This window comes from Ceratotherium simum, chromosome 16, assembly GCF_057802395.1.
Source record: "Ceratotherium simum simum isolate JZ-2026a chromosome 16, ASM5780239v1, whole genome shotgun sequence".
Taxonomy (NCBI): domain Eukaryota; kingdom Metazoa; phylum Chordata; class Mammalia; order Perissodactyla; family Rhinocerotidae; genus Ceratotherium; species Ceratotherium simum.
The window spans coordinates 56,937,285-56,951,419 of record NC_141915.1 but is presented as its reverse complement, the minus strand read 5'-3'; the positions used below and the strand labels follow the sequence as shown (position 1 = coordinate 56,951,419).

Sequence of the window (14,135 nt, the reverse complement as noted above, 5' to 3'; positions counted from 1 at the left end):
GCTGAGGCTGGAGCATGGAGTGTGTGCACTGGGTGCAGAGGTAGAAGATGGGGTTGGAGGTAGATAGAGGAATCAATTCATGAAGAGCACACGTGTCATTCTCTGGTAGACCATGAGAGCCATAGAAAGATATTAAGCCAAGAAGTCGGATGATCATGCGTATTTTCAGTCTCCCGGGGACAAGGGGGCAGATAGATTAGTGGCCAGGGCATGGTGAAGAGACCACGCAGCAGTGTAGGCAAGCAGTGGAGATGAACTAACAACAGCAGGTAATGTTTATCAGGCTGGTACATCATACAGGCACCATGCAAAGCTCTTTTTCTTCATCATGGCAGTTAAATTCTCAGCAGCCCTAAGAAGTAGGTACTATTATTATTCCCATTTAACAGAAAGGAAACTGAAGCTCAGAGAAGTAAAATAACTTGCCCAAGGTCACATAGTGAGTCAGTGGCAGCACGAGCTTCAAACCTAGGTCCAACTGACTCTAGAACCTCATGCTTAGCCGCTGTACTGCTGTACCGCCACCCCACCTCCCCACCTCCCTGCAGAGCAGCCCCCAGCAGAGCAGCTCTGGACTTGGGGAGTGTGAAAAGGGGGTTGAGGGGTCATGACCTGAGCTTTGATGGCATGTGGAGCTTAAGACTGAGGGCTAACCCTCAGGTGGCCAACTGGGTACCCAGGTAGGTGATGCTGCCATCAACCTGGATGAGGACTCTGGGAGAAGGAACGGGTTTGGGGAGATGTCACGTTGTACCTATGGTTGGTCATCCAGGAAGTACCCATGAGTTGAGCTGAGAGGAAGGCCCTGGTCTGGTGATTTGGGACTTGGTGGTGAAGAGGGTGGCATGGTTGAGCGACAGCAGCCCTACTGTTCTCAAGCTAGTCCAGCAGATTTGCTGTCCCTGGCTCCTGTATCCTCAGGAAGGAGGGAAACAGGGCGAGCCTGCCAATCCTGGGCTCTTACTTATTGCTCAGCCTTTTCACAGTTGCCCCCACCACAAAGTGTTTTGCCCAGTAGATTGCAACCATTCCTCATAGTCAGGAGTGAGAATGGCCAAGGGCCGGCCTGAGTCCTGATCCTGACTGTACTGCAAGGTGACCTTGGGCAAGTCCCACTGGTTCTCCCAGGGATTCAATGTAAGGAGGGGTGAGGCTCCAGGAGCAAGAAGGACCCCTTTAACTCTGAAAACCCATGATTCTTGAGCAACCCACAGCTGGAGCCTCAAGCAGAGGCATTTCTCCAGCCAGCCCCTGAGGATGTGAGAGGGCTCCCTGGGGTAGCTCCCCTCCCACCCACCTTCCCAGATGAAACCCCCAGTGCTCAAGGCACCCTAGAGCCCCCAGACACCACTCCAGGGTGGAAGGAGTTCTCTGGGTCTGTCTGGATTTGCTCCTACAGGCAGGCTTGGAGAGGCCAAGCAGGTGGGGCTCCCCTAGGGGGCAGTGTGGGACCCGTGCACACTTCGTGGGTCTGAAGAGATGGCCTAGTGGCTGGTTAAGATAGGAACAAGACAGGGCCTGCTTCTCCGAGATCAGTTCACTTTGCTGCCAGCTCTGCTATGTCCTGTACCCTGCCAGCCCCTTAGCAAGGGGAGTGGCCAGGCTGGCTCAGTTTCAGGCAGGCACGTTTGTAAATAAGCAAAATTCTCCCAAGAAGCATCTCTATTCCCCAAGAAGGGCTGGGTGTTCGGGCCATGAGAGGAGGGGGTTTCTCCATTACGGAATGAAGGTTTTTTTCATTCAACAATTATGGAAATAAAAACTAAGCAGACACTCCCATCTGGGCTCACTCCACTCACCAGCCTGGGTGTGCAGAGACTGTAGCTGGGGGCTCAGGGTCTGGGAAGGAGTCAAGCCTCAAACCTTGTCTGGAGTATCTCAGGTCTGAGTGAGGTCACTGAAGGACACCATGAGGGGTGTAGGAATGTATGGAGCCTCTCTTTCTAAAAGGGCTCAGATGAAACTCAAACTGGGGGTGATAGAAAGGGCTTAGTGATAGCACGGGCAGCTCCTTGGGTGTCTGGAGGGGAGGACAGGAAACTGACCAAATGGAGGAGCAGGAATCTCAGGCCTTTGACACCCACCAATATGCTACATTACTGAGCACCAACACTGTGCCAGGCACCAGTGTTACACACACAAATATGACATGATCCACATGCTAAAAAGGAGTTTAGTAAGGGAGAGATCTGCATGTGAAATCAACGGCTCTTACCTACAACCTAGCAGGTTCCTGGTGGTGGGGGGGGGGAACAGCACAGCGTGGCATGGTGCTTCACAAAAGGGGGGCTCATACTTTCTCTTTCACAGGGGGATAATCCACGTAAAGGTGGGTAATCTATGTAAAGCACTTAGTATAGTATGTGGTATTAAATTACAGCTCAATAAATGGTAGCTATTATTAGCCATTATTACAAGAAGATGCAGAATAAACAAGGCACATCTTCCTGGAGTACCAATTTTACTCAACAATTAAGGAGGAAAGGACATTCTTTTCATATTAAAACAAACACAGGCATAAGCTGGAGTAGAATGCAAAACTCACTTGGATTTTTGACATCCAACAAAGATTTTGGGCCTGCATTGCCTTGCCCCTTCAGCCTACTTGCTCACCCCCCATCCCCAGATGGACACAGGAACTAGAAAAGCCCCTGCACTTGGAGCTTGGAAACGCGGGTTCCAACCTAGCTCGGCTGGTTACTACCTTGTGACCCTAAGTGCTGAATTCCTTGGGCCTTGTTTCCTCATTGGTAATATGGCGTTAACCACACCTGTATCCAGAATTGTGATAACAAACAAGACAATATATGTGAATGTGCCTGGCATAGTGCCTGGTCAATAATAGGTGCTCAACAAATGTTAGTTTATCAGGAGCCTAGGAGATAGGGCTAAAGGAGCATGGTAGGTGGAACAGAAGCTACTATGTTATTGCTACTAAGCCTCCCAGGTCTTTATGGGGGAGAGAGTGGGGAACTGAGTCCTGACAGCAATGATTCTAGATGGTCATTCTGCCTTGTGGTCTGGGATGGGAAGTCTATGATTTACGAACCTAGCTTTGCCCCTAAATCGTATCCTAATTCTCCTTCAGCTCATTTAGCCTCAGTTTTTCTATATCTTAGTATGTGAGTTTTCTAAGATTTGGGTCCACTGTCAATTACTCCAAGCCCAATATTACCCCAATACTCTCTAAGTACTTGGCTCAGGTCATCTTAGGTACTTAGGCTGCCATCTGTGCTTCATGTATGTGCTTAAACTTTTCCATGTGTGTAATTCTATATCCTTGGCAGCCTGTAAACTACCCAAAGAACAGGGATCCTGCCTTTTGTGTGTGTGTGTGTGTGTGTGTGTGTGAGGAAGATCAGCCCTGAGCTAACATCCAATGCCAATCATCCTCTTTTTGCTGAGGAAGATTGGCCCTGGGCTAACATCCATGCCCATCTTCCTCTACTTTATATGGGACACCGCCACAGCATGGCTTGACAAGCTGTGTGTCGGTGCACGCCTGGGATCTGAACCTGCGAACCCTGGGCCACCGGAAGTGAAGCGCGCGCACTTAACCGCTGCACCACTGGGCCAGCCCCTGCCTCTTTTAAAGAACCTAAATACTGTAATATTGAACCATTTTACTAATCTGTCATTGATGATCTTACAGAAAAATGTGGAAAAAATTATTTTGACTGAGAAAGGCTAGGGCCATGTCTTGAGTAGTCTTAACTTCCTTTTAGCAACCCATTATGAATCTGTCCTCTGAGAATGTATCTAAAGCTTTTGGAACTTACTTAGGGGACACATTAGTATAATTACTTTTTATATTTTAAAATGGCAATATGGAGCAGACCATAAGTATAACAGTTCTGCCAATTTAGAATTTTAGTCTAGGTGGAAGCAGGGGGTGGGGTTGAAATATTATAATGCGGTTAAGCTTTATTGAGGGAACTAGATGCCAGGCACTGTTCTATTTCGTTTAATCCTCCCAACTGCCTGATGAGACAGGTACTGCATTATCACCCCTATTTTACAGATGAGAAAATTAAAGTGAAAAGAAGTTTATCAGCTTGCCCACCTCTATAAGATTAGTAAGTGGCAGTGCCAAAAATTGGAATCCATGGCTCCCACTCTTAACTACCTTGCTATGCTACCTCTTGCCATGCATACTAAGCCTCATGGAGCTTTGAACTCATCTAAATGAGTTGAAAGCCAAACCACAGGGGCCACTAATACTTGCTTATCTTTCTGATCTTTCTCTGGGCCTCCTTCGCCAACTCTTTGACCAATCCCTAAGAGGTCATGACCTTCCAAGCTTTGCATGGAATTCCCTAATACAATACACTCTAGATACACGCTATACATATCTATTATAGCCTTGCTTACAAGCTGCCTTGGAGTTGCTTTTTAGCCATCTAATGTATGTATGTTTTGTCTAACTAGATTGTAAACACCTAGAGGACAGGGACTGTATCTTGCTTTTTCCGTATCCCTCCCAGTGCCTAGGACTAGGCCGGAGACGCCAAGAGAGCTTATTTAACTGTTGTTGACAGACTCAGGACCATCCTCCGCCCCGCCTTGGCCACTCCCCTTTTCCTCGGTGACCACTCCACTGCCTCCTCCTGGGTCCCCACCCCTTCCCGCTTCCTTTATTCTTACGCCCTCTGGCCCCGCCCCTCCTTCTTGGAGTCCGTCCTTTCCCCTCGTCCCGGCAGCATCTCCAGCGTCCCCTAGCGACGGGGCAGTAGCTCCTAGCAACCGCAACTCGGTTCCCTGACGACGGCTGCACGTAGGGACACGTCAGCGCGCCGTGGCCCCGCCCCTGGCGCCGGCCGGCCCCGCCTCCCCGTGCCTCGTTCGCCGCCGCTGTCGCCGCAGCCGCCGCCGCCGCCTCCTCCCGAGACTCGCACAGAGCAGTTATGGCGGATCCCGCAGCGCCCGCACCCGCAGCTCCGGCTCCTGCCCAGGCCCCGGCCGCGGCCCCGGCCCCGGACGCAGCCCCCACCCCGGCGCCGGCTCCCGCCCCGGACTCGGCCTCCGGGCCGTCCTCAGACTCCGGCCCCGAAGCCGGCTCGCAGCGGCTGCTGTTCTCTCACGACCTGGTGTCGGGCCGTTACCGCGGTTCGGTGCACTTCGGGCTGGTGCGCCTCATCCACGGCGAGGACTCGGACTCGGAGGGCGAGGAGGAGGGCCGCGGGAGCTCGGGCTGCTCCGAGGCGGGGGGCGCGGGCCACGAGGAGGGCAGGGCCAGCCCGCTGCGCCGCGGCTACGTGCGCGTTCAGTGGTACCCGGAGGGCGTCAAGCAGCACGTGAAGGAGACCAAGGTGCGGCGGGCGGACAGGGGCCGGCGGGAGGACGGAGTTAGCTGCTCGAGCCCTAGGCCGGGGAGGGCAGGGAGGGGAGGTGTGCGAGGCGCTGCCCAGAATGGTGCAGCTGCAGTGGGGCGAGGTGAGAGGACAAGCCTCAGCGGAGGGGACGCTCCGGTGCAAAGTCATTGCACCAGCCCTGGGCCACCGGGCCCCGGCTTCCCCACGCGAAGGGACTTCCGAGCCATGCTGTGCTATGCTGTAGTGTCGGCCTCAGGATTGTGAACGTGGACCCACCACGGTGGGGAACCCCTGGGGCTCTGAGGCACGCTGGCATTACCCCAGCGCGGCGCTTTGCTGACCCCTGAGGAGCTACATACTGCATTGTGCATCCGGAAAGGAAGGCCCTGCCGGGTCGGTGCAGGGAGGGGTTGTGGGCATTCCGAAACAAGGATAGAGGTGAAAAACTCGGGCACTGTAAAAACCCGAGAAGTTCACTAGATTACAGAATGCATTATTATGGGTGAAGAAACCCAACTCCTTTTGGTTTTATCTTATTGCCTCATTTTAATTGCTGCGGGGAACTTTGTGAGTAAAATCATTATCAGTGCCGTGATATTAATAGTACTGGGGGGGGGGTGATGTGACAGCTGCGATTGGGATTGATGACTCCTAAGTGCAGTTGGACTTCTTGAAAAAAATACTGTAGAACCATGGATGGAGGAGAGCCACCCATTTGGAAATCTGAAGGGTTTTTCTTGACTAGAGGCTGTTAAGCAGACATCAGACTCCCAAATGGTATTGAGTTGAGGCTGGTGAATATTGCAGTTTTACAAAAACAAAGAGGTTTATCATCATAAACCTGAAACCTTGAACCAAGGTTGGTTTGGTGGCTTTTCGTGTCTTGTTTTCCTGAGTGTGAATTCCTATCAGTGGTTCACACACACACCCCTGTATCTTTCAACCCTTCTTCATCTTCTCCCCTTCAAGAAAACATTTATAAGCAGGAATCAGGCCTGGGCTGTTTCAGCTGCCTGGGATGTTGAGAGGTCTGATTTCAGGGGAAGGGACTTTAGAAGTTAATCTGGGTTTCTCACACCCTGGGGGACAAAGGCCACAGAGGAATGCGGCTTTCATGCCACACTACAAAGGGGGACTGTGATGATGGCTCAGGCAGGGGAAAAGGCCCCACTCCCAGGAAGAGCCTGTGATCCATTTCCTAGTGGCAGAAGTGACTGCTGATACCAGCAGGATCTTTTTCCTTGCCAGTGCGCATGCATCCACAGACAGAAATCCGCACACAGGACTCCTGGCTTCCCCTCAGAGAAATGCAAATCAGGCAATAGCTTCTCTGATTCGGGGAGGAAATTATAAGCTCATGTGCAAAAGTATGTGGAAGATATTATTTTTTGGAGCAGAATGCTTCTTAAAAATTACCCCCAGTATTATGTCAAGAAGAGAAGATTTTTGCTGTGTGTCCTGTCTTTGTGCATTGTTTTACTAGCAAATGGTTGTTAGTGTCTTTCTGTGGGATTTTAAAATATGTTTTTCCCTAACTATCTTCTCTAGAGGTTTGTGACTTCTGGAATGCAACTCATTTGACTGTGTCGTGGCCTCCTGCCCTGGGACTCAGGAGGCAAGCCCAGCACACTACCGGGAGCTGCCATGTTTATCAGTTGCTCCTGTTCATCTTGATTTTGGTGGTTGACTTTGTTTACAGTTACATTCCGTCTGCCTCCCCCACCATGTGTAATTATATGAAGTTTGACTTAAAATACCTATTTTGAAATTAAATAGAAAATAACTTTAAGGCACCAGCTTGGATATAGTTTGGAGCTGCCCTCTTGTGACTTGCTTTGAATTTGTTAAAATCCATTGTGGCTCTAGTGGTGGTGTTTTCTTTGCAATTGTAGTTTCTGTAGCTTCTGAGCTTAGCAGAAGCTAAGGGGCACAGGAATTCTTGGAAGTGGTGGTGTGCAGTGTCCATTTATAGATGGCAGGACCCAGTTCTTCTTCTAGGACTTGTGAATGGGTTTGTTTGGGGGGGAAGTTTATACGTGATAGGTAGCTCTCTGTTACTATGAGCCCTAGGCACAAATGACCCTGGTCATCTGAACGTCTCTCCTGCTTTGCTCCTGGCCACCGATTAGGGTGGTAGAATGGGTCCTGGGACCTTGCAGCACTGTGGCTTAGGAAGATTTTCCTTCTCGCCTCCCATTGTTTATAAATCCATTGAGGTGACAGTGTGCTGTAATGGAAAGACCATTAGACTGAGACTGAGCATTTAGGTTCTGATTCTTGCTCCATCCCTAATCTGGTTATGAGATTTGAGAACCCAATTATTGATAGAATAATGTAGTGACAGTTTTGGGAAACATTTTTTTAAAGCTGCCACCTATTGGAATTTTTTAAATAGTGCCCTTTTAATGTGAAATGTTTAGTAGGCTGTGGAATATTTTTGTAGTTTTCATGTTTATTTGGTGGGCAATGAGTAAAGGCTTACGATTAGTCTCTTGTTAAGTTTTAAGTTAAACTCATTAAGTTTTTAATGAACAAATTCAAAAAGAGAGGTGAAGAGGCTAGCCAACAAGTCCTACTGTCTTCTGGCCACTTCCATGAAAATTATCAACAGAAACAAAATAAGTAGTTCTTCCTTGGAACTGTGGAATTTATGGTCCAGTTCCTGAGGCTTCCAGCAGCCAAAGTTAAGCTTCTTTAGGACTTAAAAGAGGCACGCAGCTTGTGCTCCTTCCTTCCCTCAGTCTCCTGACGTCCTCGGCATAGTAGCTGATTTATCCACTTGAAACTTTTCCCATTTGGCCACGGATCTCCTCTGCAGAAACTTACCCCCTCCCTATCAGTGGTCAGCCTTTGAGTAAAATTTTGGAATAAAGCCAAATGCCAACAGCCTCTTTGCCTTCTTGAGCACTGGCTAGACATGGTGGATCTTTCTCTTCTCCACCTGTCATGGTTGGACAGAATGGCCCCCGTAAGGAAGAGAGCAGACTGCTGTCTGTGAGTCCAGGTTTGGGAGCTCCCTGTTTAGTTTTCCCATCTCTTGTTTCTTTTGCTTTAGTTGCCATGACATTCAAGGTCTCGTGGGGTTTGAGATTTCATGTCTCTAAATTAAAGCTGTCTGTCTGTGATCACCCAGCTTTTGTGAGGCTATGTGTGTGTGTAGCATCCCTGATGACAGGTCCCTCAGGTATTGGCTTTTCGGTTTATTTTTGGCTCCTACTCAGACCAACATTTCCATGGGGAAAGCTATTTAGGTGTAGCATCGTAGCATGTGAAGTTTGCTTGCCTCGCTTGTCCAGGTGCTGGACCCATTAAAAGCAATTGTTCTTGTGATGCAGTAGGAAGAAGTTAGGTAAGGGTAACCAAGATGCAGGACTGAGTGCATCTAATTGCACTTTATTCAGATAGGATCACAGCGCTGTAGACTCTCACAGCTGTTCTGTGATTTTATTCTTTGTCCTTCAGTTTCCCCCCTTCTAACTCCTGGGACTCAATGCCATGGTGGTGCCTCTGTCTGGCTTGCTGCCTGAGTCAAGGGCACTTGTACCAGATGAAGGGCCCGTGTTTGTGTCCTGTGATTGGAAGTCAAAACCCTTGAGTGCTCTTCCTGGCTGTCACCTACTCTGAATGACCTTGGACTAGTCACTGCCTCATTTTCTCTCTCTGCAATAAAATACAAGGTCTGTCTTTCTAGCCTCTGAAATGAGCCTGCACGAGTGGAATAACCAGAAGCGTAGCTGGGTGGTGCCTGGGGTGGCCACTTGGCTATTAGCAGACACCATCCTGATGTCCATCAGACAGAACCAGCCCCATCCCTTCAGAATATTACTTCTTTGAGTCACAGGGTGGTGCTACAACCAAAGAGGTGTGTTGCGACGCAAAAGGTGCGGCGGGGGGGGGGGGGTTTGTTTCAGTAGGGTGGGAATTCCTGATTGATCTTGTTGTTGCTTGAGACCTGGTGGATTATAGATTTGACTTCTTTATTAAGCCTCATGTAAATACACAGGAACTTCACTCCTCCTCTGGTATTTTATAAGAAATTCAGTAATGCACGTTTAAAGTAACACCTGCCAAAGTCCACCATCCTCCAGGAGGGGGAATGGAATGAATATATATGTGTGTATGTGTATATATTTTTCAGAATCTGGAAGACATCTTTTGAAATTCCTAAAAGACAGGTGATGAGATTATGAATTACAAGATAGTAGAGTTAATTGCTTTTGTATTTTAAGATAAGAAGAAGAACAAACATTATATAGTGTTACTATGTGCCAGGTACTCTAAAGGCTTTCTGTGTATTAGTCAATGTTCACAACAACCCTGTGAATTAGGAACTATTATTATCGCCGTATTTCAGAGGAGGAAACTAAGGAACAAAGAGGTTAAGTAACTTGTCCAGTGTCACACTGCTAATAAGTGGAGGAGTGAAGTAAATATAGTTTGCTCTCACCTGAGAATGTTTAAGTTTAGGCTTCATAGATCATTACTATATCGAGTACCCTGATCAAACGTGAGTCACAAACCCTGTGGTTGGCATTAGTCATGCAGTCTTGAAACACTTGAAAGTCTTAGTGGAGTAGGAGGTAGCAATAGGTGAAGGAGAGAGTAAGGAGCAGGGTGTTGGGATGGGTGGAAGGTGTACCAGTGGCCAGGAGGGAGGGAGATCATGGCTGGGAAGCACCATGGAAAAAACTCTGTATTTGTACTTGTGCTGTGCTTCTGTTCTGCATTCTTCATTCCCTTGCCCCTCAGTCATTCTCAAAATAACTGTCAAAAAACACATTTTATTTCTAGAGAACCTGTGAATGCCCCTAGATGTTGAATGAAAGCAACCTCTTTAAGTCTAATTCATTCCAACACTGGGTTATTCCTCACCTCCACCTCCCAGAGCAAAATAAGTCACACGGTAACTGGCATTTCTATGTTGTCTTAGAAATGGTTAGTGCTAGGAAATCCAGTTTGACCTCCTGCCTCCAGACACCTCCTGTCCCCTCTCCTGCTGCTGTTGTCACCCTCCTGCTGGGAATGCTGAGTCATGCGGCAGGTTCAGAAGGACTCCTCAGACAGAGGCTGAGTCCTGCTCAGCTCCAGTTCCTTTTCCTTCAGTTGCCCTGGATGTGACTGCTCTCCACCTGTTTTTGCTTTAAGACATTAAAGGTCTTTTAATGTGTCCTCCCCATTCCCACTTGGCTGTTATCTCTGCTTTTCTCTTTTTCATTTCCCTGTTCTCTCAAGGGGAGCTTTTTCTCTCTTTTTTACTATTTTATCATGGGCCTCATGGAATCCAGTGGAATCTCTATGGGGCCAGTACTTTACAAAAGGGGTGCGATTATAGTGCGTAACATGAATTGCCATCACAGTAGTGCTGGGGCCGTGATCAGTGTCAGCTGCCCCTGGTGGTCCTCTCAAAGTCGGATTTAGGGCGATTTCTGTGACAAGGGGTTCTCTTTTAAAGAGCGATCCTGTAGTTTTAACCCTGGAGGGCGTGATCTCGGCTCCTATTTTGATTGATAGAGCTTCTGGAGTTTCCCTGCCCAGAGCTTAGCCTGCTTCTGGATGGGGATGGGAGGCTGCTAATTTACATGGATACTTAAAGGGAGAAAATGGCAATCAGGAACGTTTAAAAAGTGCTTTTTCGTTATCACTTGTATTTACCAGGATTTTGGCATTTTTAACTGCCACTCTTCCGTGAGGCTCCATTTGCCCAGTGACTGGATACCAAGCCCAGAGAAGGTCTTGGTTTTAGTGGTGCTGCATCCACATTTGCAGCTCTTCCTGAGCGGGACTGCACATTCAGAATTGCTTCTGTTTCTGACATTTCCGCCAGCCTCAGGGGACTCTATTAGGAACCACCTGACATATGTGTGGTTAGAGACAGGGAAAGCAAAGCGCTTACTGGAATTTTTGTAGTTCAGAATAAAATTGAATCATGTTAATGGATAACCCTCTGAATTTATCTACTGCAAGGTTATTTGCCCTTGTTTTGCTCTTCAGCTGCATTCTGCGGTTGAGGATTTCATGTCCTTCGACTCAGGCTGACTGTGTTGAATGGATCTTTTGGTTAGTTTTGCCCATAGGTATACTGTGTTCTTCTGAAGCAGGATTGTGAAAAGCAAGTTTTTATGATTTAAACATTGAGATAAATGATATACTGTTCAGAAGTATTCAGCTAGGCAGTAAGTACTGGAATGAATGTCTGTTTTGGGTTAAATCTGGTTGACTAGTTGGTTGAGGGGTTTTTGGTTTGTTTGCATATTTTGAGAGACCTAAACATTTAGTTTTCTGCTTTAGGTCAAAAGAATAAGATACTTACCAGGTCACTTTTGGTTTAAATTGATAGCATAGCTGGGGAAGATTCATTCTAATTATGACAATTTAAAATGTTAAGAACTTAAGATACTGAGTAGTGCTAAAAAAAAAAAAAAAAGCAGTCAATCCTATCCAATGGTAAAATGAACACCCCCCCCCACCCGCCCAGCTAGCAAGAGAGATTTCCTGCAGTCTTAAACAGAGCGTTAGTTCTTCATTTGCGTCTTGCAAATGAGAGCTGGTCTTGCACACTCGGCAGCTCTGATGAGGTTCTTCCTCCTTGTTTTAATTTTGATCCTTTTTGTGGGAGATTCCACTGTGATTGAGGGCTCGTGAAGCTGTCGTGACAGGCATATCCACAGGACTGTACTTGCTAGCCCCCTTAAGTGCAGGTGGGAAGGAATACAGACACTTCTGTGTCTCTTGTGTGGCTTCTGGGAGCATCAGGACCTGACATACTCCGTGCTGAAAGCATACCCATATTTGTCTGCTCTGACTGTTTAATTACTTAAGGGAGTTGAAGGGCCCTGAAGGTTGATGATATCATCTTCAAGCCAAGGAAGAAAGAGCCTCTCTCCCTAGCCCCAGCGTGCTTTGGTGGCATCCCAGCACCCCGCTGGTGGGAAGGGGTGTCTGCCTCCATTTCCTCGTGATCTGCCCGCCCCGGAGCCTTTCTCTGGCCTCTCACACCACAGGGTGTGAACGGCTCTCTGAAGGTCACACAGGACTGGTGAATTCCTGGTCCCTGCATTTACGGACTTTTTCTCAGTCCTTGTCCTTTTGACCCGGCAGCCTTGTTAATGTGATCGATCGTGCCCTCTTAATGGAAACCTTCTTCTGTTGGGATCTGTTATACCAGACTGGACTAAATTTTTCTCTCTTTTGCTTTTTTCTTCCTACCTCTCTCTGTGAGACTTTTCCAAGGATCTGTGCTCTCCGATCCTCACTTCTCCCTTCCTGTCTTTTCTTCAGTGCTCCTGTCCGCTCCTGTAGCTGCAGCTGGTACCTACCTGCATTTGCACAACGTCCACATTGCACGTCCAGCAGCTTCCTTGACAGCTCTGTCGTGTCCTCTAGAACCTCAGGCTTTGTGGGTATAAAATCTTATGACTATAACTACCCTCCCCACCTCCAAGTCTGTGGAATTTTTTTAAAATTTCTTTTCCCAACTTTTTAGTATGAAAAAATTTCAAACATACAGAAAAGTTGAAAGACTAGGCCAGTGATTACTATTTACCAACCATCATGAGTCAGCAGTTAACATTCTGCCGTATTTACTTTCTCTATATTTATAAGTGTATATAAATATATTTTCTCCTGAGCCATTGGTAAGTTAGTAACGGACATGATGATACCTCTAAATACTCAAGCTTCCATCTTCTAGAAATCAGAATATTTGGGATCATTTTAAATTTGCCTTCTTGGGCCCCCATCCTAATTCTTTTTCTTAAAAAAAAATTTTTTTTATTGTGCTAAAATATACGTAACATAAAATTTAGCACCTTAACCATTTTTAGATATATAATTCAGTGGTATTAAATACATTCATAATATTGTGCAACCATCACCACCATCCATCTCATAACTCTTTTCATCTTGTAAAACTGACACTCTGTACCCATTAAACACTAATCGCCCATTCCTCCCCACCCCAGCCCCTGGCTACCACCATTCTACTTGCTGTCTCTATGAATTTGACTACTCTAGGTACTTTATATAAGTGGAATCCTACAGTATTTGTCTTTTTACGACTTGCTTATTTCACTTAGTATAATGTCCTCAGGGATCATCCATGTTGTAACATTTGTCAGAATTTCTTTCCTTTTAAAGGTCGAATAATATTCCATTGTATGTATAGACTACTTTTTGCTTATCCATTCATCTGTCAGTAGACCCTTGGTTTGCTTCCATGTTTTAGCTATTGTGAATAACACTGCTATGCACATGGGTGTACAAATATTTCTTTGAGATCCTGCTTTCTATTCTTTTGGGTATATATCCAGAAGTGGAATTGCTGGATCATATGGTATTGCTATTTTTACTTTTTTGAAGAACTGCCATACTGTTTTCCACAGCAGCTGTACCATTTTACGTTCCCACCAACAGTGCACAAGGATTCCAGTTTCTCCACATTCTCGCCAATATTTATTGTCTGGTTTTTTTGATAGTAGCCATCCTACTGGATGAGAGGTAGCATTTCATTGTAGTTTTGATTTGCATTTCCCTAATGATAGTGATGTTGTGCATCTTTTCATGTGCTTATTGGTCATTTATATATTTTCGTTGGAGAGACGTCTATTCAAGTCATTTGCCCACGTTTGAATTGGGTTGTTTTGTTGTTGAGTTTTAGGAGTTCTCTAGATCTTCTGGATATTAATCCCTTATCAAACATATGATTTGCAAATATGTTCTCCCATCCTGTGGGTTGCCTATTTACTCTGTTGATAGTATCTTTTGATGCATGAACATTTTTAATTTTATGAATCCTGATTTGTCTATTTTTTTCTTTTGTTGCCT

At 46.7% G+C, this 14,135-nt stretch overlaps 1 protein-coding gene across 3 annotated transcripts in view; it reads left to right on the top strand.

The window, feature by feature from the left end:
- The first annotated feature begins 4,858 nt into the window (after window positions 1–4,858).
- Window positions 4,859–14,135, top strand: part of UBE2O (ubiquitin conjugating enzyme E2 O) — a 59,212-nt gene continuing 49,935 nt past the window's right edge. For 2 of the 3 annotated variants that reach the window (XM_004432799.3, XM_087441656.1), the window contains exon 1: window positions 4,860–5,309. In XM_004432799.3, coding sequence (XP_004432856.1) covers window positions 4,905–5,309 — 405 coding nt within the window. In that variant the 5' untranslated portion in view covers window positions 4,860–4,904. Of the gene's footprint in view, window positions 5,310–14,135 lie in introns of all 3 variants that reach the window. The other variant, XM_087441658.1, reaches the window with a different exon arrangement.